The 26,459-nt window shown below is 44.5% G+C and overlaps 1 protein-coding gene across 2 annotated transcripts in view; it reads left to right on the top strand.

Moving 5' to 3' along the window:
• The window catches only part of WDFY2 (WD repeat and FYVE domain containing 2), a 184,720-nt gene that overhangs the window by 137,938 nt on the left and 20,323 nt on the right, over positions 1 to 26,459 (top strand). For both annotated transcript variants that reach the window (XM_045052567.1, XM_045052569.1), the window contains exons 6-7: positions 4,934 to 5,046; positions 19,938 to 20,064. In XM_045052567.1, the coding sequence (XP_044908502.1) occupies positions 4,934 to 5,046; positions 19,938 to 20,064 (240 nt within the window). The remainder of the gene's footprint in view (positions 1 to 4,933; positions 5,047 to 19,937; positions 20,065 to 26,459) is intronic.

Here is a 26,459-nt window from a genome sequence, read left to right as displayed (position 1 = left end):
CAAAAATAAATAAACATTTTTTAAAAATTTAAAAAAAAAAAAAAAAGGAAGAAAGGCTAAGGGACATTCTCCAGGTCACGTAACTGTTACCTGGAAGAACCAGGAGTAGAACTTGGGTGTTAGAACTCGGCTAGCCGTCTGCACTACTAAATAACAGTGGAATGGAGGTATTTCCCAAAGGTCACATGGCAGGTTGATGTTAGGAAATAGAACTGTTTTCCTTCCACCCTTCCCTTGCTGGTATTTAAATTTGTGAATACTTTATCTGGCCTTGCCTTTCAGTCTTGTCATTTGACCACGTTTGATCACATTTATCACACTTCCACAGAAATAATTCAGGTACTTTTCATTTTAAGATTTTATGCATGTTGGAGATATTTCCAAGATGTCTCCCTGTACAGTACAAGGTCTTTTCACCAAGTAGTCTCTTAGATCTGTTCAGGGCAAGAGTGCTGGAAAGCTGTTAAGATTATCTTGATTTTTGTATATCCCCATATCATACGTAATGCCAATCACTCTGGCTTTCAGGTTGTACTATAATCTATTTCGACCCTCTTTCAAATGGCTTTTGTTGAATTTCTTTACAAAGCATCCTATTATTTACGTGCCATCATAAAGATTGTTTTTTCATCTGTGTTCTTATAATTAAGGTAAATGTAAGGTGATCTTATTCCGTATATACCTTAGTATTGTTTTACATGTATCTGACCGCTTGTTTGGAGAGCATAACATTTCTCTGTTGTTCTTGAGCCTGAGGGAATTTGTGATGCCTTGTTCTTCACTTTTAAAACAAACGTTTTATTATGAAAATTTTCAAAACGTGTACCAACTGGGAGGAGAGAATATCATGGAAACTCACGTATTCATCAGACCCGGTGTTGATTCTTCGATCATTTTGGGTTTCTCTCCCTTTTTGCTGGAGTGTTTTAAAACAAATTGCAGACCGTATGTCATTTCATCCTTAGATACTTCATTGTACCCCGCTTTAAAAATGTGGAATTTTTCCATAATCACAATGCTGTTACTACTCCTAAAAATTTATAACTACTACTTGACGTTGTAGAATAATCCATTTTCACATTTCACTTACTGTTTCATAAATGGCTTTTTGCAGAGGATTAGTTTAAAATCGGGTCCAGACAAAGTTCACATGTTGGCTGTGGTTTTCATATCCTAAATCTCTCAATCTAGGGCAGCGATCTCCTCCCTTCACTTTTTTTTTTTGATGCCACTGTGACTTGTTGGAGTACGGAGCCTGTGTTCATGTAGACAGCCCCGCATTCTAAAGTGGCCTCTGGTGCCTCGTGATGTCATTTCCCTTGTTCTCCTACCTGTGCATCTCCCATATTTTTCTGTAAACTGAGACCCGCCTCTAAAATCTTGACTGCGTTCAGATTCAGCTCCTGCTAAGAGCGCTTGGTCCTTGTGCTGTCTGGTTCGTGTTGCTTCACAGCAGGAAGCCCATAGCACAGGGTTGTCACCCTTCCAGTGATGCTGAGTTGATCAGTGATTCAGGTGGTGACCGCCAGGTCCCTGCAGCACGCACCAGCCTTTCATTCAGTGGTTTTAGTTGCTGATCTTCGCCTGGACCAGACCTTTCGTTAGGGCTGCAAAGTGGCGATTTTTGTAATCCTATAATTTTTTCCACGTGTATTTGTTGGAATTCTTCTATAAAGTACAACTTTTCAGGGCGTCTGAGTGGCTCAGTCGGTTAAGTGTCTGACTTTTTAAAAAAAATTAATTTATTTATTTTGAGAGAGAGTGAGAGCAGGGGAGGGGCATAGACAGAGGAAAAGAGAGAATCTCAAGCAGGCTCTGCACTGTTAGTGCAGAGCCCGATGCAGGGCTCGAACTCACGAACCGAATCGTGAGATCATGACCTCAGCCGAAATCGATAGTTGGATGCTTAACCAACTGAGCCACCCAGGCGCCCCAAGCGCCTGACTCGTGATTTTGGCTCAGGTCGTGGTATCCCCGGTTCATGAGATCGAGCCCCGCATCTGCTTGGTATTCTCTCTCTCCTCTCTGTCTGCCCCTCCCTCCCACGTATGCTTGAGCTCTCCCCCCCTCCCCCCAAATAAGTGTATATACATTAAAAAAGAAAAGTAAAGTAGAACTTTGCCTCATTAGCTAGGGCTAGTTGCTTACCCTGAGATACAATTAATATGGAAAAAGCAACAAATGCGTCATTGTTTCTCTTTAATTGCTCATTTTCAGAGGAGAGAGTCAGTGCCCAGGTTACCTCCAATAGGTGTCTTTTTTTTTCTCTTTGAGCATTATTATAAACTCTTAAGGTTTGTAAAAATAATATATTCAGTCAATTTCAATAACTTGCCTTCTTCGATGCTAATGTTAATCTGTCTTTGGCCAGTAAGAGCCCCATCATATTGGCTCCAGCGTCATTTGATACGGCTCCACTTGCCTTTGGTGGCTTCCTTTTTTGGCACAGCATGTCTTAAGCTCTTCTTGTACCTTCTTGTCCCAGTCCTGAATCAGCCATTTCTTTTAGTGAGGAATAGGACTCAGAGATAACTAGGAAATATGGGTGTGTGTATTCTTGAAAAGAAAGTGAATCATCAGTTCATGTAACGGTTCTAATCCAAATGTAGCATTATAAGGTTTTTACCTCACTTTTGTACTTGATTCTTTTATCTTGGACTGAAAATTTTCGCTCCTAAAACATGAACTTGTTTTTGCTTTATCCAATGGTATATTTTTAAGCTGTTTCAAAATACTAATTATAGAAGTATTATAGTTACAAGAGAACTGAGTGAGATTTTAGACTTCTTTGCAGTTCTCTTTGTCTTTGGAGTACATTCCCCCCAAGGATGTACGGTTGAAATGCTGTGTTTTAAAGTCACTTGAAATAATTCTGTTAACTGTGGTTATGTCACCAACTTGATAGTTAGGTTCCTTCATTTATGCTTTGTCATCAATATGGGGGATTTTTTTCTTTTAATCTTATGCATATTTTTAATATGTGAAATAATGACTTGATTCCAGAATGCAAACTATGATGAGAGAAGACTCACCACCAGCCCTGTCTCCTCACCTTGTTCCTCCCTCCTCCATAGGCAGCCATGTGTGTCAGATCTTGATTTGTCCTTCCAGAGCTTCCTTTTGTAAAATGAGCATGCGCACGCACACACACACACGACACACTCATATATTTCTATTTCTCTCCCTTTCTTACACAAAGATAGTGTAGCTTATAAACTCTTACATGCCGTGGCTTTTCTTCCCCCACTTAATAATGTATCCCAGAGGGGCGCCTGGGTGGCGCAGTCGGTTAAGCGTCCGACTTCAGCCAGGTCACGATCTCGCGGTCTGGGAGTTCGAGCCCTGCGTCGAGCTCTGGGCTGATGGCTCAGAGCCTGGAGCCTGTTTCCGATTCTGTGTCTCCCTCTCTCTCTGCCCCTCCCCCGTTCATGCTCTGTCTCTCTCTGTCCTAAAAATAAATAAACGTTGAAAAAAAAATTAAAAAAAAAAATAATGTATCCCAGAAATTCCTCCATGTCTGTTTGCTTATGGCATGGAGATCTTTTTTTCCCCTAGCTGGATAGGACCTATCGCTTGCTTATATCATAGTTAGTTCAGTAAATCCCCTTTTGGTGGAATTTTTTGTTGTTTTCAAACTTTAGCTGTTAAAATAACGTGGAGTGAATAACCTCAGGCATGCATTTTGTACTTTGGCCCGAGTGTATCTCTGGGATAGATCTCTAGAAGGAGGGTTGAGTGGTTTTATCAACCCAGGAAGCTCACTAGAGACTCAGCGCCTTAGGTTTTTACTAGAGACTGGTCACGTAGGCAGCCTCTTTCTGACATGTACCAAAATTACAGACTGAAAAGGAAAGCAGGTATTTGGCAAAAACCGTATCATCACGGTTCCGGCACAGTGAACCACTCTTGTCTGTTAATGGGGGGACCCCCCTGAAAACCAGTTGCCAGATACCTTGCCAGCCTTGTGAGCAGCCTTTCAGAGGCTGACAGTCAGGCCTCTCTTGCACAGCCCCGTTTTCATTTTCATGTCTTCTGGAACTATGTGTTCATATATTTTGCCCGCTTTCCTATTAGGTTTGTGGTTTGTTCTTTTTATGTTAGAGATTTGGGCCTTTTGTGACATAAGTTGCAAATATCTTTTCCAGCTTGTCTTTTGGCTTTGCTGATGGTGTTTGTTTTGTTGTTTGTGTTTTTGAGTAGTAGCTTTTCCCACTCCAAGGTTAGAAAGGAACTCTCTCATCTCGAACTTACATTTTTCATTTTTTACATTTAGATCCTTCATCCATTTGTAGTTTATCCTGATATGGAATGTGAACTACGGATCCTGTTTTGTTTTCCAAATGACTATCCAGTTTATGTCAACGCTTTTGTTTTTTTTAATCCATCTTTTCCTTATTCCTTGAAGAGCCACCCTTATCAGACATGTACTACATTTCTGTATACTTTGGGGTCTATTTCTAGACTTGCCATTTTGTTCCATGGGTCTGGTTGTCTATTTATGCACCAATACCACACTTGCACTTAAAAAGACTGTGTAACATGTTCTAATATGTGGTAGGGCTAATCTCCCCTATCAAATACCGTATTGCTTTTATTTTTAGAATATTCCTGGCATTTCTTGTTTATTTATTTTTTATATGAACTTAAACTTCCCTAGTTCTAGGGAAAAAAGCTTATGTTGATATTTCTATAGAGATTATATTAAGTTTGCAAATTCATATTGTGAGAAATGACATGTTTATCGTGTTAAGTCTTGCTGTCCAATAATATTGTGTCTTTCACTCTGTTATGCCTGCTTTTGTATCTTTCAGCGTTATGTCCAAGCTTTGTTCATATGGGATTTGCACGTTTCTTGATTTGTTTGGTTATTTATTTATTTTTGTAAATCCCTCCATTCAATTTTGAGAAATGATCCTTAATGCTTACATGATAGATTTGACGTTGAAACCCGGCATGTGTTTATTGGTGACCAGTCGGGACAAGTAACCATCCTCAAACTGGAGCAAGACAACTGCACCTTGGTCACAACGTTCAGAGGACATACAGGTGGGATTGAAAGCAAAATCTCCATGTGCCTGCTCTCACAGTGACCTATTTATCACCTGCTGCGTGTTCTGGCCTTCAGATGCTGTGTTGTCAAAGTGACAAAGTATAGCATGCACACAGATACAAGGGATACGTTGAACTGATTCCACAATGGTTCAGTAAGATGTTATGTCCAAAATTTTCTACACCAGTGCAAACAAAGGAGGAACAAGTCTATTTCCAGAGTGTTGGTGAGTTGGTTCTATGTCACATTGCCCTGGAGAAAGCCAGTGTTGGCATATGCTGATGAGACATTGTTTTGAGACCATGTGGCAACTGCATAAACCTCAGGAAGGCCAAAAAGACAGCTGCCTCAGTCTGTCCTTGCCCTTCTTGGAGCGAGAAGATGGCGTGCAAGACAGACATGCCCGCTTCTAAGTCCAGTAAAATAAAAAATATGGTCATTGGGGCTAGCTAGGCTGCATAAAAAGGCACGGGTTCGGTTTTAACTTCCTTCTGGGCTCTTCTCAGTGTAAAACCCAAGACTCCCTTTATTATTTCGGATTTCTTTGTTGGGGAAGGGCTCAGGATCTGTTCAGGATCTTTTAAGTCAGGTAATATAAAATATCCATGCTTAGCCTTTGAAAGACTTGAATAGATGATGACGATTAGTTTTTACTGGTATTTTTAATCTGCGATGTTGACCCTGGGAAATGAGTCACTGCCTGTTTTCGTGGCTCTTAATGGGCTTTTATGTCTCCCACAGATTACCAACCCATGATTTAGTACAGAACAGGGTTCTTATTGAGTTCAGATGGCATATAAGAACAGAAGTAGGTGAATGAAGATGTAAAATGGGATAGTACCTAGATCATAAGGAATTTCCTCAAGGGGAAAAAAAAGAATGCAGTAAAGAGGAAATTGAATCCAGGGGAAAAGAGTCATAAAAGATAATTATCTATGTTTTCTGGGAAGAAGAACACATAGAAGCATCTGCTGTGGATAGGACCCAGGTCTTCCCTAATTGTATTTCTCTTTTTAGCCACCTCCACCCTGGCTAAGCCTGGCCTGGTAGGGACCCAGAACTGTCCCACATCAGGAACCTGAAACTGCTATGTGCCACTGCTGACTTCAGTCTCCTGATCTTTCGCTTCTCTGAACCCTTCCTCCAGCTCCCCTTACTCTTGCCCTCGTGGCCAGTCGGTCCCTGCTGGCCAGTCGCTCTTGTCCTTGTTGGCCAGTGTCTGCGCCCCATCTTCTCTCCCTTTCCAGAGGGGTGTCAGCCACTAGGCGCCCAGCGTCCTCTGGTCAGGCGCCCGCTTTCTTCCCTGAAGAACACGTCTGCCATTCACACCCTCTCCAGCCCTCCTGTGCACTCAGCCCCTGGGGCTGCTGCAAGGTCCCGCTCTGAGCCCGGGGCCTTCTTCCCCACTGCACATTCAGCATTCCAGTCCAGCTGCCAGAGTCCCCTCAGTCCTTGCACACGGTCCCTTGCAGGTCCTCAGGACTCCCCTCCACTCCTCCAGACCTTCACCACTCCCCACCCCACCCGAGTCCCCTCTCCCTCCCCAGACTCCACCTTCAAAGAAAAATAGAGGTTAGCCAATAGAAGCTTTAAAACTGTTTTCTTGCCCACCCTGTGTTCCTCTCCAACAAACTTCTTCTGCCTCCTCCTCATCTCTTGCTCTCGGGGTCTCCACATCAAAAACTGTTCCCCGTGTCTCCCTTTTGACCAGCTCACCCTTCTCAATTTATTAACATGCTCAAGTGTCTTGCCTTTCTGTTGGACAAACAAAACCCTCTCGACCCCGTATCCTGTTGTAGCAACGTCCGTCCTACTCTCTTAACAGCAGCGCTTCTTTTTCCTTTTTCTAAATTACGGTGAACTGTACCTCATCTAAAATTCACCATTTTAATCACTCTTAAGAATACAGCACAGTGACGTTGAGGACATTCATATCACCACCATCCGTCCACACAACATGCCCTGTCTCGTAAAACTGAAACTCTGACCCCACTGACCGCGCACCCGTCATTGCCCCTCCCCCAGCCCCTGGCAGCCACCGTCCCGCTCTCTGTCTCTGAGTGTGCCTGCTCTGGGTCCCTCGCAGAGGGGACTCGTACACCAGGCGTTGTTTGGTGACCGGCTTCTTTCACTCGGCGTGATGTCTTTCTGTTGTAGCGGACGGCGGGGTGTCTTCAAAGAATATCGTCTTCCAGCCGCTTCCAGTCCTTCACCTCTCCTTCCCCTTCCATCCACCTGCAGTTTGGCTCCATCTCTCGCTCCTCTGACGCTCCTGTCCCCAAGGTGGCCGGTGACCTGCTGGCTGCTGAATCCAGGGGACGTGTTTTGGACCATGGCACCCTGAACCTGTCGGCAGCGCTTTACATTGTGGCCCTTCTTGCCTGTGGCCGCCCTCCTTGGGCTCCTGTGACGCGTTAGCACCCGGTTTTCCTCTGCTTCTCTGGCTTGTCTTTCTCCTCTCCTTAGTGATCTTTTTTGTGAGTTCTGCCCCGGACCCTGGTCTCTTTACACTGCGCGCTCTCCCTGGTCGATCTCAGCCACTACCCCCGTCATAGACATAAAAGGTACAGTCCTCTCCTCACGTTTTTTACACAGTGAGGGACGTGGGCGCTAAACAGTGGTCACAGCGCTTGGTGGCGGGGTCAGGGGGAGGCGGGCACTGGGCACTTCAAAGAACACAGAGTGGCCACGTCACTCGGACAGGAGTGGGAGTCTGTCAGGAAGGTCTTCCCGGGGGAGGTGTTGCCTGACCTAAGATCTTGGGGAAGGAGTAAGCGTTGAGTTCATGAAAAAGAAGTGAGAAGGACACTCTAGGCAGAGAAAACCAGCGAAGTCCAAGGCATGGAGATTTGCGAGAGCGTGCTGTCTTGGGAACTCTAGTAACTGCCGTTGGTGGGCACACCAACTAGCAGGAGGCAGGCAGCCAGAAAGGAAGCGAGCGTCCGTTCGGATCACCGAGGCACTAGCCTGACGGCAGTGAGAAACCATGAGAGTTTTAAGCAAGGACGTGAGCCTGGTCAGAAGTTAAAAGATTGTTCTGGCAGCAGAATGGTAGGAAACTGTCCCTCAGAATGTGGCAGGAGTGATGGGAAAGCCAAGAGTGGGTGGGCCGAAGGTGAAGTTCAGGTGGTGAGCTCAGCGGGCCTGGTGACCACACTGCGTAGTTCCCAGACCTGGTTCAGGCCGAGGTGGCTTGCAGCCTGGCTCTTTGGTACTCAGCCCTTCACTGTACGGCTGATAACTGTGCTCTGAGTTCTCCGTGGCTGCCTCCAGGCCAGAAAAGGGGTAAGTAGCTGCTGCTTACTGGTGTGTGGGGAGCCGGATGTGGCCCGTGGGTTTCCTGTCTTCCGGGTTAGTTCTAGTACAGAATGTTACCTTGGCATTATGCCTTATCTTTCTCAAAGAGTTTAGAGCATTCTCATATGACTTTACCATGAAATATCTTTGAGGACTGGACGTGGCCCAGGAAAGTTACTAACTAACATGAAGGCAAATGTTGCAGGTCACATATTCAACGTATTGTTATTATCCCTAGACAGTCGTCAGTCCGCTCCGGCTACAGCACATCTCATTCATTTGTAGCCAGAGCAGGGATGTCTAAGAGATTCCATGATGATGCAAGCGTATTGTCGAGCTCTTCCTATGCAGTAAGCCCGTTCTGGGCCCTGGGAAGTCCCAAACTCAGCCAGACACAACTCTGGAAAAAGGGGTTTATATGGATTAGTTAATCTCCTCATTCCCTCACCCCCAAAACAAAGACTTTAGGATTAACCCAGATACATTGAAGAATGGTCTCAGGGGTCTTATCAGTCCAGATCCAAACTCAGAAGCAGACCGTCTTTGGTCTGTAATACAGAGTTATAGCCATTCACCCATCACTCTGTATTATAGTACAGAAAGTCATATAAAAATGTGGGGTAGTGATGGAATTGGCCTAATAGTCATACCCGGAGGCCAGCACAGCATTTACTAATCCGCGGGGACCTAGGAAACTAGTTTTATGTTCCTTTGCTCCCTCTGCTGGTTTTATTTCTGGAAGTAAATGCCAAGTAACATAGATCTTTGCTATTTATGCAGAAATTAGAATGTGTTTCTACCAAAAAGTCATACACTGACTTGAACACAGAGGGGAAAAATGAGATTTTAACCACTGGAAATTCATAGTATCAATAAATTCGTTTTTTTTTCTTTTCCTTCTAAGAATTATTTTGGTTAGTATGAACATATTGGAAATAGGAGGGGCCAAACATAAATTGCCAAAGCATACTACTTAACAAAAAATTAAATACATTGAATAAATTAAATAAATTTGTTAACTGTTAGGGGAATTATTGAAAGTAACAGTATAACTATAACCAAAATAATGAAAACGTGGAGAGGCATGGTTCAGTGCCAACATGCAGGTTCAGATCGTTAAGTTGAAAACTTGATTTTCGTTTACAGTGAAGACTTCCACATCCAGCAGACACGGATTTTCATCGAGTCAGCCAGATTATTAGCTCTCTGCATGATGAGGGCTGGGGTATAGGGGTGAATCAGACAAATAATGCTTGCTTATTCAACTTCTAGTCATGGAATCCAGTCGTTAAAGCGATAAATTCAGGTAGTCCATCAGGATGTTATGAGTGCCGCAAGTACTGTGAGCCCCCAGTGCCACTCATAGCACTTGCATTGGGAGTAAATAACAAGAGGGACCCCCCTATCCAGAGAGCTAAGGGGAGACTGCCGAGGAAGTCGTGTTTAAAGGATCCGTAAGGAGGGTGCCTGGGTAGCTCAGTCGTTAGGCATGACTCCGGATCAGGTCATGATCTCATGGTTCATGAGTTTGAGCCCCGCTTTGGGTGAGCTCGAACCCCACTTTGGGTGAGCTCGAATCCCGCTTCAGGTGAGCTTGAGCCCCTCATCGGGTGAGCATGAGCCCCATAGTGGGGGAACAGGAGCCCCACCTTGGTTGAGCACGAGCCCTGCTTTGGGTGAAACACAAGCCCCGGGTGAGCCAGGTTCTCTCTCTCTCTCTCTCTCTCTCTCTCTCTTTCTCTGCCCCTTGCTCACTTGCCCCCCTCTCTCTCAAAAATAAAAAATGAATAAATAAAAATCTTAAAAAATGAATAAATGATACCATAAGGAGAAAGAGTTGTCATCCAGGTGGTGAGACCATTCTAGGCTCCAGGCGTGTGAAGCGCATGCAAAGCCCAGAGTGGGAAAGCGTGAACAACGTATGGAGTCGCACGGGCGGTGTGGAGAGTCAGGGGCGCAGAGTACAGGTTGAACGTGCAGGCGATATCAACAACTTCGGACAATGTTCTCAGGCAGTGGGAAACCAGTGATGAAGTAAGCAGGGTGGTAGCATGGTTTCCATTTTAGGAAATCCCTGTGGCAGCAGTGGCGGTGGTTGGGCGGGGGTGAGAATGGATGTGCCAAAACCATTTGGAAGGAAGGCTAGGGTTGGAGTCCCACCTGTTTGGACTGGGAGGTGGTGGAGGGTGTGGGGAGAAGAGGAGGGATTCAAGATTGTTTTAGGAGATTGGGAGTCCGCAGCACTTGGCATTTGGGGTGGGAGTGGCTCCCAGGTTTCCATCTGGAGCATTTGGGTGGATGGTGATGCCATTTGCTGAAACAGGAATGCTAGAGTTTAGAGCAGTTTGAGGAGAGAGCACCGTGCTTGGAGCTGAACATCTTCCTTCCATTTTTTCCACTCTGGCTGAAGGGTGGTGGAGTATTCTGATGACAGGGACGCCCCAGGAGTGGTGGCAAGGGGACAGCTGGATGTCCTTTTGTGGATGTCAGGAGGAAAGCATAGTCTAAGAGGTAGAGCACATTCAGCTTTACAGAAACATCCTTCGCTTCAGCCCGAGTAACTGCAGAATGTAGTAAGTGAAAGGTCAGATATTTTATTCAAGAGGCCTTGCGGTTGGAGACTCAGGTGGCTCTTGTGTAGTTACAGGGAGGCTGTTCCCCTTCCTTACCCTGCAGGGTAGGCTGGAACGTTCCGGGCGAGGTGCCATATCGCACTCGTAAAGACAGATCTGGCAGTTTCCAGCTCTGACTTTGCAGCACTCCGTGTAGTCTGTAGCTTTTGCAAGATCTGTTGTAAAAGTCTCTTAGAAATTAGTTGGGCTGTGCATTTTGGTAACACGTATTAAATTTCTAAAAATGCTGATACTCTTTGATCCAGTTTCATGTTTGGGAATCTCTTCTAACTCAGTAGAAACATGAACAAAGTTTTACAAATAAAAATTTTCAGCTTGGCGAAATTTAGAATAGTTAAAAGTTGAGAAAAATGTAATGGTAAGTGAAATAAGGCACATCCCTGTGTGGGGTATTATGCAACCATTAAAACCTATGTTTATGAGAAAATGTAATAGTATAGATAAATTTTATGACAAAAACCTTTATTTTTGAGAATAAATTCATTTATGATAGAAATTGCTCTGTCGGCCATATATTGTGAAGGTCACAGGCAGGGAGAAACACACCATGAAATGAGGGGGCAGAAAGATGGAGTCTGAAGCGAAGTCAGACGAAATGATGTCTGTCATTTCAAATATCATAAACCCGGGAAACCCACAGTTGCTGTGGCCCCCGGCCCTTGCACTCCGACCTAGATATGGAAGGTGAGGAAGGTGCCCTGGGTGTGGACTGCGCACAGGTGCGTGTCTGCACTGTTCTGGAAGGCAGGCTCTCTAACAGCTGTTGCCTTTCTGTGCTGCGGGACGCATCTGGAGGAAGGACTGTTCGTCAGGAAGCTGTCTGCTGGGAAGACTGCTGGGAAGGAAGAGGCCAGTAGGTCAGCAGCTCTCCTCTCCACCCTTCTGTGCCCCCCTGTGACTTAGCGTGCTGCCTCCCCAACCGACCCCTACCCCAAAGCCCTGCAGGGCACCTCTGTAGTGATGGCTTACTGGTTTTGTTCATTGTCTCTCACTCCTCTCTGCCATCCGATTCAACCGGCCAGGTGCTTACCCATTTATTAAGCACCTACTGTGAACCAGGCATCGCGCACTATGCTTGAATACAAAGATACAGAGCCTAAAATTTACCGCGGGGACAGATTTATAATCTGACAAGGTTCAATGTGGTGGGTGAGTATAGGGCTAGAAACCACACCCAGAGGTGGGGACCTCGCATAGATGGAGAGCGATGAGGAAGGCTTCCTGCAGAAGTCACCTGAACTGCACCTTGAAGAGAGAGTTTACTTAGGGTGATGAAAGGTCTGATGGGCCCTCCAGGCAGAGGAGTAGCCACAGGTCCCATGAGAGAATGGTTTCACCAAACAGAGCATGCATGCCCTTCTTCTCAGAATGAATCCCATCATCTTCTGCTGTGTTTGTGTTGGTCCAGTAGGTCTGAGACTTCTTGATTTCATTATATCCTCAGAGCCTAGCATGGTATCTGCCGTGTAGAAGATGCTCAGTTGATGCTGGTTGCATTGGTTTGAAATGAGTGCTGTGAGTGCACTGGTTTGAAATTGTGGTTTGCAATTTATAAGCCAACATCCACGAGACCCCATTGTTAGGACATGTACGTAGAGCTGGGAGGGACCTCAAAATTTATTTGTTTTTCTCCCAGCCCCATCCTACTTCCCGTCTTGAAGATTTTTCTTCCATCTTTTCCACTCTTACTGAAGGGTGGTGTAATACTCTGAGCCCTAGGGGGTGATAAATATACCCTGACTTTGACTTTCTTGAACCTGGCATTGATTTTTCTCTTCCTGACTCTGGGTTACCAGGAACTCCCCTTCCCGGCTCTGGCCCCTTACAGCCTGATGTAATGTGGAAAAAACTAGAGATTGGTCTTGTTTTTAAAACTTGAATTGATCTCCTGATGGCTGGGATAGTTTGGGAACAGGCTGATGACTGCCTCAAGGCTGACTAAACAGAGGACACTGTCACAGATGGTATAGATGGGGTCTCCTGCACTACAATTATAGCTAACATTTACTGAGCGCTCCCCATGTGCTAGGCACTATTCTGTATGTTGATGTGTATATTAACTCATTTAATCTCGACAAAATTATTGTCATCCCTGTTGTACAGATGAGGTTTCTGAGGCACAAAGACATTAAATAATTTGCCCAAAGTCACTTACCTAGTAGGAGTTGAGCCTAGGATCTGGTTCCAGAGCCTGTGCACTTATACTAACCACATCTAAGCTTCCTATTGCTTCACCATAAACCATCCTCATCCCATAGTCACCAACAAAGAAGGCCTGCTTCTCATGGTGCTGTGCTTATAGATGTGGGTGTGTACTGGTAGGGAGTTGAGAGGGATCCATCACTTGGCACATGGTAAGCCTTTTTTAAGATTTTCCATGTTTATTCTGACAGGATGAACAGCCCACCCAATTAAGTCTTTAATTATGTCAAATAAGCCTTTCTAACTATTCTTTTTACTAGTGCCACCATTATTTAAATCTCATATGATGCTTTAAAGAACCTACCCACTTAATATGTTGTCTTAGTCTATTCAGGCTGCCCTAACAGGCTACCATAGGCTGAGTGGGTTAGAAACAACAGATATTTGTTCTGGAAACTGGGAAGTCCAAGATCAAGGCGCTGGCTGATTGAATGTCTAGTGAGACCACTTCCTGGTTTATAGATGGCTGCTTTCTCACTGTAAGCTCACGTGACAGGAGGGACTGAGGAGCTCTCTGGGATCACTTTCATAAGGGCACCAACCTCAGTCATGGGGGCTACACCCTTATGACTTAATCACCTCAGAATATTGAGGATTAGGTTACAACGTAGGAATCTGGGGCGGGGGCGGGTGGGGGGGGACACAAACACAAACTAAGGAAAGGAAAAAATACATTAGTCATCATTCCCTTTTCTGTCCCCAGTGGCTTAACCAGTCAAGTGAGGCCATCTCCAGAGCGTCTCCTTGAGATGAGCATTCGCTGACCTAAAAGATGTGAGGAGTAGAATAAAGGCTGTCCCACAGACAACATTGGTCAACTAGGAAAAGAGATGCCACGTGCCTGTTCCAGGTGCTAGGAACAAGGCAAAGAACATTCATGTACTTACTTCAATCATTTGCTCACTTGTCTGTGTTTATTGAGTGTCTCCCGTAAGCTGAACAGAATTCTAGATCCTAGAGACACTGTGGTGAACAAGCCAAACCCTGGCCCTCCAAGAGCTTATATTCTGTGGGGGCAGTAGACAATAACTATGTGTTCTGAAGAAAAAAATAAAACCATAAAGAGGAGAGTGGTAAGAGTGGCCAAGGACGGTCTCTGTAAAGAGGTGGCATCTGAACAGGGATCTTTGTGAAGTGAGGGCATGCACCAGTGATAATCTGGAGGAAGAGAATCCCAGGCAGAGGCAACAAAGTGCAAAGAGCTAGAAGTGGGAATGAACCTAGCCTGATGAAGGGGCATCCAGCGTGATTAGAGCAGAGGCGGTGGGGGGCTGCGGGGGAAGCTTCACAGTAGGGGCAGGAGCTGGATCGCACAGGGTCTTGAAAGGCCACGGAGAGGAACTTTGCATTTTGCTCTGAGCGGGATGGGGAACCATTGGAGGGATTAGAGCAAGGGGTGTCGTAATCTGCTCTGTGTTCTTCGGTGGTCGCTTCAGCTGCTGTGTGGAGAGCAGACTACAGAAACAGGAGTAGAAGCGAGGAACCTGTGTAGGAGGCCGTTCACACAGTCTTATAGTTTGGGGCTTTTTTATTTTAACTTTTCATTTGGAAATTATTTCAGACTTTAAAGAAGCTGCAGAACAGTGCAGAGAGTTCTGTACATCCTTCACCCAGATTCCACGGATGTTAACATCTTTGAAAACTACAGCACAGATACCAAAATCAGGAAGTCAACGTTGACAGAGTCCTGTTCCCTAATCTACAGACCTTACTCACGTCTCTCCAGTTATCCCACTAATTGCCTTTTCCTGGTTCACAGTCTGATCAGGACCACATGCTGCATTTCCTTATAATGTCTCTTTAGTTCCCTTGAACACGGAACAGTTCTGAGTCTTCCTTTTTCTGTCATGACCTTGGGATTTTGAGGTCATTCTTGGCATTCTAGCCAGAATGTCCCTCCCTTGTAGAATGTCCCTCCATTTGATGTTTCCTCGTGGTTAAATTCAGGTTATGCATTTTTTATGTGAATACCATGGAAGTGATGTTATGTCCTTCACAGTGGATCGTATCAAGAGGCGCATGATGTTGATTTGTCCTCTTTCTGGTGATGTTAACTTAGATTATTTGGTTAAGGTAGTGTGTGCCAAGTTTCCCCACCGTAGTCACCCTTTGTAATTCATAACTATTTTAGGAGGAAATATTTTGAAGCCGTGTAAATACTATTTCTCATCATATTTCTGCCCAGTAATTTTACTATCCACTGATGACTCTTACCAGAAACAGTCACGACTGTGGTGCTTGCTAGATTGTGCTTTTTCTAGTCCTTTTCTCTTCGACACTTTTTGGTTGGAATTTTATGGTAAGGAAAAGCTTTCATTTCTCCCCCATTTATTTATTTATTTTTTAAATTGTTTATACCAGTATGGGCTCACGAGTTCTTAATTATTTCTGTGTGTGAAGATTCATTACCACCATTGATTTATTTTCTTGCTCACATTGTCCCAGATTTGACCAGTGGAACACTGGCTTCTTCACGGTGGTGTTTCTGACCTTTTGACCTGTCCCTTTGCTTTTTGATAACCACGTCTTGATATTTCTGACTCATGTTGTATACTACCTGCCTCGGCCCTAGAATTAACATTCATACAGCCTCGTCTCTTTCATTGAAGAATAGATAGTATGAGGGGATACTTCTAGAAGCCAAACTCAGGGTGCCATGTGTCCTCACTGTTAATGGCAGGGTGGAGGGATCATTGCTTCTGGGCCCTCAATAGACAGAGCTAGAAAATATGTGTGCACTCACACATCTGTAAGGATTTCTGTAACTTTTATGTGATGTCATACGGATACTTCCAATTCCATTCTAACACCAAAGAGTTTATTCTAACCTCCCCCCAACTGTAACTCCTATTATGAGTGAGAAAGTCAACTCTCATTATCCTCGATGTATTTACTTCTTCAATCCTAAAATACAGAATAGGTTCAGAATTGCTAACCTATAACTCATGTACAAACCTACTAACTAAAGTACTGTATTTGTGTACAAATCTTATATTTTGCCTTCGACTGTAGTCAAATTACTATTTTCCAAAGTTACTTTTGTCAGCTCGCCCCCTCCCGCCTTTAGTGTGGTTATTGTATCATTCATTTGTAATACAGTTAGGTTCACTTGTTCCTGTTTATATTCTATTTGGGGTCCACACCCTGCCCTGCCAACACACTCCTTGTTAATTTTATTTACCTATTTTTGAGTATGTGAAACAATATGATTCCAAAACCCAGAACCAAACAAAAAGTACACTCAGGAAAGTGCCAGTCTGCTTCACCCCTTCTCCATGGCTGTGCCCAAGCACCTGCTGAAGTTAACACATCTCATTCATTTATTTCCCCTTTTTTCTTAGACGAAAGGTAGTACAATATAGCTGTTCTTTGGCACGTTGCCTTTTACACTTTACAGTGTATCCTGGAAATCACTTTCTATCCACGTAAATGATTCTGTTCATTCTTTCTCATAGCTGCGTAATACTCTGTGGATGTACCATAGTTAATTCACCCACTCTCTTTTATGAGCATTCTCCTTGTGCATATGTATCTATGTATTACTTGGTGGGGATGGGGACAATATCTTCACGATAAACTCCTGAAAGTGAGAGTAAAAGCTAAGCACAGGTATGGCTTGTTGGATACGGCCTTCCCCATTGTACTGGTTTGCGTTCTCATCAGTGATATATGAGAGTGTCTTTTTCCCCCGAAGGCTTTCCAACAAAATATGTGTCATGCTTTTTAATTTTCTAGGAAAGAATTTTGATAGTGGCTCTTATGCAAGGATGGTAGTATTAGAGGTGGCAGAAGTGCTTAGACTTTAGGTATCTTTGGAAAAAAACAATTTAGAGTTTATAGTGGATTGCTTTGGAGGCTGATGGAATAGTTCCCCACCTGAGGTCTTCTCCAATTCTGGTGAAACATAAGGCATCAAGATTAACAGCCTAAGGTAGTAACTTCTTTTTATTTGCCTGATTTATGAAGCTTTTGGGGACTCTCACCTTCCTCTTGGACCAGCCTTATTACATATCCCAGTAAGTATATGGCATTATAATACCTAATGCTAGGCACCTGGGTAGCTCAGTTGGTTGAGCGTCTGACTCTTGATCTTAGCTCAGGTCTTGATCTCAGGGTTATTAGTTCAAGCCCCACACTGGGCTCCATGCTGGGTTTGAAGCCTACTTAAAAAAAAAAAAAAAAAAAAAAAAAGGCTCTAACAAATAATTTCTAACATTCCAGTGGCTTCCTGTAGCAGAAGTTTGTCACTCTTGTGACAACTCAGTGTGGTTGTTTTTGTTCATTCTGTTTTTGTTCATTCTGGTTCAGTCTGGTTGTGGATTTACAGCTCTATTCCATGTGGTGATTCAGGGACTCTGGCTCCTTCTAGAATGTAGTTTCTCCATGCCCTGGGGTCTTGGAGTCCTCAAGGAGGAAGTACAAAGAGAAAGTGAAAAAGGGACTGCTCTGGTCTGGAAGGAACGCAGATTACTTTCTGGATTCAGTTGCTGAGAACTGGTCACATGCCCCCTAGATGCAAGAGGGCCCCGTAAATGCGGTCCCTGCAGGACAGCAGCTTTCCAGGGAGCACTCCATATATGGAAGGGGAAGTATGGATCTAGGTGGACGATTGGCTAACTCTGCCACAGGTATTTAACAAAGTAAGCCATTGGGTACCGTGTGGGAATAAATAACATGTTTTGCAGGATGGAATATCCTGAAATTACTGAAGGATGGTTAAATTTAAAATGTACAGTGCAGCCCCCCCAAATCTGCGGGGGACAAGTTCCAGGACCCCGCAGTGGATGCCTGAAACTACAGATACTACTGAACCCTAGATATACCGTGTTTACATACACTGTAATGAAAGTTATGCGAACGTGGCCTGCCTCTGAAAACATCTTCTTGTACTGTGCTTCCCCCTTCTTCCTGTGACGAGGTGAGATGATCAGATGCCTTTGCAGTGATTTCACGTGAGATGGATGGCATAGCGTTAGGCTACCGCTCACCATCCGAGGGTCCCGCAGAAGAACGATCATCTACTTCCGGACCACAGTTGTCCACGGGTACCTGAAACCCCAGGAAGTGAAACCATGGACAAGGAGGGACTGCTGTAAGCATGGAGTTCAACAGCAGGAAACCAAGAGGAGTTGTATAAAAGGAGAAGCAATATTTAACTCTGAAGGGTCAGTGAGTCTGGTAGAGGAGTTCCAAGTAACAAGGGTGGTGGATGAAAAAAAGATTCATGTGTTTTCATTCATCTGCTCCTTCATTCATTCAAGAGACAACCCCAGAGCCTGTCTGCTGCTGGCCCCGTGCTCCGAGCTGTTATGTGGCGGTGGGGGAGGAGGAGATGGGAGTGTCGGGGGGGGGGGGGGGGCCCTGCAGGTACACTGGTGGGTTGGGGTGTTTACTCCTTCGTGGGCAGGAATATGTGCCAGCAGAATGTTACACAGGTATAGGGAGAAGCTATTAAACGTAAGCCAGAATAGTGGGATTTTTTTCCCTTTTGATCTTGGGGAGAAAACAACAACAACAGCCTTCTGAGAATGTTATGTGAAAGAAACTTTCCTAAAAGCTTTTAAAGTGCAGCGCTTTGTTAGAACAAATTGATAATCTAAATAAGAAAAAGGCAGATTTGAAGAAACAAGATGGTATTTTCTGTTCTTTTCAGAGTATAATATTTTTCAATAATGTAAAAAAGTGAGTATTTCTCACACTCTTAAGTGTTTGTAGGCTTTGTGCCCATATTACGTGGAAAAAGTTAATATTGTTCTCATCATGCAGGAGTTTGATTTATAAGGGGACTGCCAGAGAAAGATCTGTCATAATATTTCATTGCCGCACCGGTAGACTAACGCTAATAATCAGCGTGTGTGTACCTCACGCTACAGTTTACAGAGGGGTCCTATGTAACGGATCCAACCTCATTATCACCACAACCTATGAAGTAGGTAATGGCCAGGTTGATATTATCATTAGTTGCATGCAGATGTTCGGATGTAACCCCATTATCCCCATTTACAGTCAAGGAAATTGACCCTTAGGGATGTACATGATGTGCCCCAAATCTGTAAATTTAAATTCCCAAAGAGAGGAAATAAATTTTAAATTCCGATGTTGTAGTCTAATTATATCTGTGCTGAAGGATGGAGAATCTGGGGCTCCGGGGTGGCTCAGTCGGTTGGGTGTCCGACTTTGGCTCGGGTCAGGTTCTCACGGTTTGTGGTTCGAACCCCGTGTCAGGCTCTGTGCCGACAGCTCAGAGCCTGGAGCCTGCTTCCGATTCTGTGTCTCCCTCTCTCTCTCTGCCCCTCCCCTGCTCACGTTCTGTCTCACTCTCTCTCTTGAAAATAAATATTAAAAAAATTTTTTTAAAAAGAGTAAAGAATCCAACTAAGCTATTGAAAACTCCATTTACTTCTCATCTGTTATTGTCAGGGTGGGAGGTAGACAGAAGTCAAGGAAATATGGTTAATACTTCCAAGTAGTGTGATATTTTTCATTCTTCGAATTACGTATCTTGTCTGTCAATTAATTGCCTTTTTCATTTCCTTTGGTTTTTATATAATTGATTTTATGGTATATTAAGTTTTGGGGAAAAATGCTGAAAGGGCAGGACTTTTATTCTGGGAGTTTGTTTTTTTTCTCTTTGGGGACTTGTGTGTTCTCTAAGCAGAAGAACTACACTAGATCCTAATGCCTTTGCATTCACATTTATTGGTGAATGCTGTTGTTGCCTGGTGACGAATGTCCCGCTGTGTCTGTTCTCTCAGGTGGGGTGACTGCTCTCTGTTGGGACCCCGTCCAGCGAGTGTTGTTCTCCGGCAGCTCCGATCACTCCGTTATCATGTGGGACATCGGCGGGAGGAAAGGAACAGCCATCGAGCTCCAAGGACACAAGTAAGGCTGCTGGTGCTTTTACTAAAAACTCTGAGAAAAGATTCCCTTCTGAAAGCCTAGAACAAAGGCGTGTGCTCCAGTCTCTGTGGCAGGATCTTCGCATGGGAAGGAACCCGGCAGGCACTCAACTAATGGCCACTTTGAATTGCATCCGTACCTAAGTATGTTTATTTATTTACACGTCACCTTGTTTAATTCCATAGAGGACTTGACAGTGCCTACAAAAACCGTGAAGTAAAATAATGGCAGCAAACAAATAAAAGGTAAAAGTGAGAACCAGGGAGACCTAAGAGTAAAAATTAGAGAGAGAGAGGAAAAAAAAAAAAGCTTAAAAATAGAAGCCATGGAGGCCTACAGAATTTCTGTAGTTGAGCTCAGATGTGGTGCCAGGACTCCCGGCAGCTTGAGGAAGAGAGGAGAGAGAATATTCTTACACAATAGATTTTGTACTTCACCACATATTTATTGAAGACTCGCTTTGATTCCTGTCAGGCCCTCTTCTTCCTTGAGGGACGATTTCACGGGCCGAGAGGAAAAGCAAAGGCAGCTTTGCGTTTCCTTGGAGCAGACTCTTTGCCGTGTGCTGAGAGTCACTAAGGAATTTTTTTTGATGTAGATTCCTGGCCCCTGTCTTTGGAGATTCCGGTCACCAACGTGGAGCTGAGGCACCTCTGTTGTTCGCAGCCTCCCAGGCAGCTCTCCTGGTGGCCCTCAGACCACACTCTAATGGCTGCCCACAGGCCCCGGGGGCACATACTGGCCGTGTGCGGAAAAGAACCGTAGATTTGCTTCAAAGCTCTAAGCTCATCTGAATTGTTTTCAACTTGGAAAGTTTCCACAGTGATGTTAGCAGCGACTCTAGACATCCGTAAACAAATGTTAGTGGGGCTCCCAGGAACTGACTGGTGTTAACCAACATTAGCTCTTTTTGTAAATCTGCCCGGAAGCACTCGTTTTAAAATGTTCCCCTAAGTAGTTAAATTTTGCAGTTGGGATTATTACTGATTGAATTTTGGAAGGCCCCTGCACAAGTCATTATTTCAGTGTTAGAATTTAGTCTTAGAGAGCTACTTGTTAGGCCTCCTTTCCCACATTTGAGAACAGACCCATTGTCTGGGGCCGTGTCTGGCTTGTGGGGCCACTCGGACCTCGTCATCAGCTCATTAAGAGGAATCGTTCCCTTGTGCTTATCTCCATGGCAAGGGGACACACATCAGTATCATATGAAAGGAGTTGACATCATCCGTGTAAGTGAAGAAAAGGAGAAGGCAGACACAGTCCTGTTTAGTAACGCTCAGTTATTATCCACTCTGCCAGGTAATTCTGCCACCTCAGGCTGTCTCAGAGAAATAAAATGCCAGTTGTGAATGAAGAGCAGTAATATTTGTTGGTCTCACTCAGATGAACTCATAACTAGCTTCATTTTTGCACCGTGGTTAATAAAGACTGCAGGCAATCTTGCATGACCCATCCTCAGGGCGGTAAAGTATGACATCACTGGGTGCCGAGTGCCCTCGTGCAAACTGTTCTAGAAAACTTGCGCCTAGAGTTTGGTAAGAAAGGAAAAGCTATGAAGTTGAGATACAGTGTCTCAGTCCCAGAAAAATGGAACCTGGGCTAATAGGTATTGTTGTTTCTAAGGAATGCAGACCTGACCTTTTAGAAAATGGAACAGACCATACTTGGGAGTCCATCCTGTTACTCTGTACCCTTAGACCCTAGTGGGCCAGCAGGCTGGTGAGACCAGGAGCCACTGGTCAGCCCTGGCGTTAAACAGGAATAATGGCCGTAGGCCTTTGCCTGGGGCTTTATTTATCTCAAGCTGAGAAAGGAATGACGTGAACTCTGTGGTCACCATCATCGGGCCTTAGCCTGGGAGGGGCCGCCTGGTGTCACACAGCTGGGAGAGATGAACTTCCTCAGCATCAGTTGGTGTTAACCCTGGGTTTGAGTGCCCGAGGTGAGGACGGGGAAGACACCAGAGCTGCTGGAAGTGGGAGGTTGGGACTCACAGAAGGTGGCGGAAGGAAAGGGGCCAGGGCAGCAGGCAGGAAGGGGAGCATAGCGCCACATGGCCACCATTGCTTTGTCCTGAAAATTGGCTACTGGATTGGTGTTCAGTGATTCTTGTCTTTGAATGGAGCTTAGTATTTTGCCAGAGAGCTTCTGAAACACACAGGGACCTCAGTGTAATCTTCCAAGAACCCTGGATATGTAAGAGGGAAGCCCGATGTCATTTTTTAGATGAGACTATGGAGCTACCACCCTCAAAGCCTCCAGCTGGTAGCTTGGGTCTCCCAAACCTTCTTTCAGTCCAAGAAAGCTACTTAGAGCCTTCTTTGCATCCTGCACTATACTAGGTACTGGGGCAGAGAAATGAGCATTGACTAACAGATGGCCCCTTCTGTGCTCCATGATGTTTTTTTGGTCTCTTTTCCACTCTAGAGGCCAAAGAGTTTCTTCGTGGGGCCCGAGGCTGCCCCTAGCTGTCCTACAATTCCTTATGTTCCCACCTTCCCCTCAGGGAGACTCTGGGTGGTCAGAGTTCCAAATCAGGCACCGAGTTGGTGAGCTTGGGAACTGGGCAGAGCCGACCGGACCAGAGAGCCCCAGAGGAGTGGAAAGACCACCTTCCCCTTTTGTGGGAATATCCGACCCCGATGTAAGGGGCAGCTTTACGGGTCTTCTGCCCTGGGTCCTGTGGCTTCATTCCATCCTTCAGCAGAAATAAGACATTTGTGCTACTAATTTGATCTGGTGTGTGAAAAACCCATCAAAGCAGAGAGAGCTTTAGCACTAGAGTAACTGAAATGTTTCCAAGTCCAAGGGAAAAAAGCTAAGAAAGTATACTTCTATACAATATTCTCTGCATTTGAAACATTTTGGTATTTTTATTCCCTGTAGCAAGTGGACCATGATTGTGTGCTAGCTCTGTGGAAGGAAAGGCAAAGAAAAGGTTCCAGTTTCAGGGACCAGTTATGTTTCTGAAGTATCCATTACCAGTTGGATGGATATTATAGAAGCATAAGCCTGGACATTTATTGTCCCATGCCCACCGTGTCAAAGCTAATAACGATACTTGGGCTTTTTAGATCCTTTTTTATTCTTAGATAATACCTGTCATTTCATGACCAACTTTATGACCATAATTTTCCTTTCTAGCAGTATTTTTCTCAGGCTTTTAAGACTTTGTGGCAATTTAGTTTAACGGTAACTCAATTTAAAGCACAGATGAACTTTTTGGGATGGAACCCTCCACCAAGACTGGGATCTTCGGTTACGGGGGACGTGGTCACAGCCCCGGCTGTTGGCACACATGGCCTGTGTATTTGCTTCCTTTTTCCATAGTCCCAGCTCTTGGTTTTTCTCTTCCGACTCTTAGCATGTATAAGACTTTTGTTACAAGCATCTTCAAAGCCTTTTGGTAAAGAAAGGGACTAGTCAGTGGGGCATCTGGGTGGCTCAGTCAGTTAAGCCTCCGGCTCAGATCATGATGTCACAGTTCATGAGTTCGAGCCCCGCATCAGTCTCTGTGCTGACAGCTCAGAGCCTGGAGCCTGCTTCAGATTCTGTGTGTCTCTCTCTGCTTCTACCCCGCTCACACTCTGTGTCTGTCTGTCAAAAATAAATGAACATTAAAAAAAAATTTTTTTAAAAAGAAAGGGGCGATTCGTCGATAAATATCCATCGGGAGAATTTGTACCTTTCCCTCTTTATCAGGTAAATTGCCTGTCAAGTTAGGAAAGGAAGTAGAATTCTCACATTCATCCTTTCCTGGGTTTGGGGAAGGAGAGCAAGGGTCAAGAGAGCAAGGTTTCTCTCTTTGCCAATCTCAGATTTAGGAGCATTTCTCATTGTATCACTGGAGAATTATTAGGATACAGAGGAAGAGATTTTTTTCTATTTCTCACTTAGCTAATGCATAATAGGTCAAAGAATTCAAAATTAGGGTTTTCACGGAGAGTGGAATCTTATCCGAGGGGTGGTGCTCCGTGGTGTGGTCATTAATTGCTGGCCTCTGGATCAGGCCAGGCTGTTTTTGAGCCAGCCCTTCTGGCTCTAAGCAGGGCTCTCTATCTCTCCGATCCTCAGTTTCCTCATCTCTAAAGTAAGGATAATATCGGAAAGGAAAACCCTCAAAGGTTGTCAAGAACCATAAATGATATAATGCATGTAAAATAATCAGCACAAGAGTAAGGGACAGTAAGTGACAGGTGTTAAGAATATTCTTGTTAATAAAAATTATAGTAATTTGTAAGTCAAGCTTTTGGATAGGATTTGTCTTTCTCTCTGAACATAGCATTTTAAGTGGAAGTATAGCCACATGTACCTACTCCCTCAATCTATATTACACTCAACAGAAGTTTACTGATCTCTGTCTATATACCAGACTTTATAGCAGACACTTCGGATATGAAGGGCACTATGGCAACAGCCACTGCCTAAATGGTGCTATAGAGGCATGAGAATGGGGACGAGGTGGGACAGTTTGCCAGTTGTACTGAAAAATGGGAAGCCTCAGTGGAGGGAGTCACTGTTGATTTGGATCTTAGGAGATGAATGTGTTCTCATTGTTCTGAGGATCAGGAGGTTACCCAAAACAGAACTGCATGAACTCAATACAGTGTTTTCAGGAACTTGCAGGCGCATGGAAGGGCAGCGGCTGCTCTGATCTTCCGTCTTAGCCGGTAAACAGCCAAATGTTGCCAATCTCGAACCAGCACTCCCAGTAGGATCCTATGTTCAGGTTCAGGCTGGCTGTGATCCAAGGATTCCCAGGGAGGCAGATCCATCCAGGGTCCCTTTGGTGTGAGATGGCCCCAAGTATCTGTTATCTGGGGGACCTCACATGTGTGGATTACTCACGAGCCTTCTCTGGTCCTTGGAGGTTTGGGAGACTTATGAATATGGGGGCTCTGAATATAAGAGAGCGAGTTCTCTGGGAGCAGGTGCATGACTGATTAGATTTTCACCAAGTAATCTAGGACTTTTCATCAAAGAAATGAAAGCTGCTGTACTACTCTTAGGATGTAGAAGAGGACCTAAGTTGACATTTGAGCAGATGTTACCTTATGTCTGAAAATCTGTTTCAATAAAAAGAATAAAGGCTTCTCTACCCTTTTTCCTTAACAAGCATCAGACGCAGCACTGGCCTCAGGGGCATACTACCTGTGCAGTCACACAGGGCCCCATGCTTGGATGGGCCCCATGCTTGGGTTAATGTCCTGCTGTCACCATCTTGTCATTGTTAGTACATTTTTAGCAAGGGGCCCTGCATTTTCATTGTGCATGACGCTCCCCCCCCCACCCCCCAAATTATGTAGCTAGGCCTACTAAGGCCTGTGTTCCCTCTAGGGCTGGTGAGAAGGGAAATGAGGCCATTGCCAGTAAGTGTAGTCTTTGTAGCTGGCAGATCCTGGTAGTTGCGAAAAGTGAGGCTTTTGTGCACCGGTAAGAGCATTTGCAATGCAGTACTTGGAGCTCTCACCCGTGGAATGATAACCAGTTTTGAAATGCTTTCCAGTATAAATGCTACACTGATGTCAGATGAAACATGAATGTAAGAAGAAGGTATCTTTTGTTCTTTATAACCCTCAATCTGTGAACCTGGGGATGTTCCCTTACCTCGTTTTTAACTGCAAGGTGGTTAGATTGTGAATCCTTAAATCAAGAAGTCCCTGAGCAGCTTTATGACAAAGCTTGGAATCCAGCATTCATCACTGTGTTCCACTCATCTGTGTTGGAATATTAACAGTATTGGAGTCCCATAAATTATGTATTGGTTGCTGAATGTTGCTGCCAGCTATGAGTGGCAAAGCAGTTCCTTCTGTAGCTTATTTTGGTTTTACAAGATCACTGATGTGTATCAAGATGCCTTAACAAATGAAATGTAGTTCAAATCACCGGGTTACGAGTCTGTTCAAGTAGATAGATTTTCCTTCTTGCCCTTGAATGTCAGAATGGTGGCGCTCCATACCTTAAAATGTGTGAAGTAGCAGCCAAGAGAGATAGAAAACAATTGACTCTTTTGTTAACAAATACCCGGTGAAAATTTTATATTAGTCATTAATTACTAAAGGGACTAGTAAGATGTTACACCAGTTCAAAGGAAAACCCAAAGAACAGACGTATGCATAGACAATGGAGAACTGAAATGAATTTGTAGGTGGATTCACAATTGGCTTCTTCTGTGGGAGGGGGAGGGCAGGGGGATTAGTTATATCATCACTGGAAAGGTTCATTTGCAATAATACCAGGTTCGTGTCACTTATAGAGTTATAAAATAGCAAAGTTAATGGTACTGAAAGATGCAGACCCCTACAGAATCAGACAACCCCAAAAGGTATGCTAGGTATTACCTGATATTTCATTTGAAGGTACCAGTAATTTCTTTT

This window comes from Felis catus, chromosome A1 (genome assembly GCF_018350175.1).
Source record: "Felis catus isolate Fca126 chromosome A1, F.catus_Fca126_mat1.0, whole genome shotgun sequence".
NCBI classification, from domain to species: Eukaryota; Metazoa; Chordata; class Mammalia; order Carnivora; family Felidae; genus Felis; species Felis catus.
The sequence above is the reverse complement of the archived record's forward strand: the minus strand, read 5'-3'. Positions and strand labels throughout refer to the sequence as shown.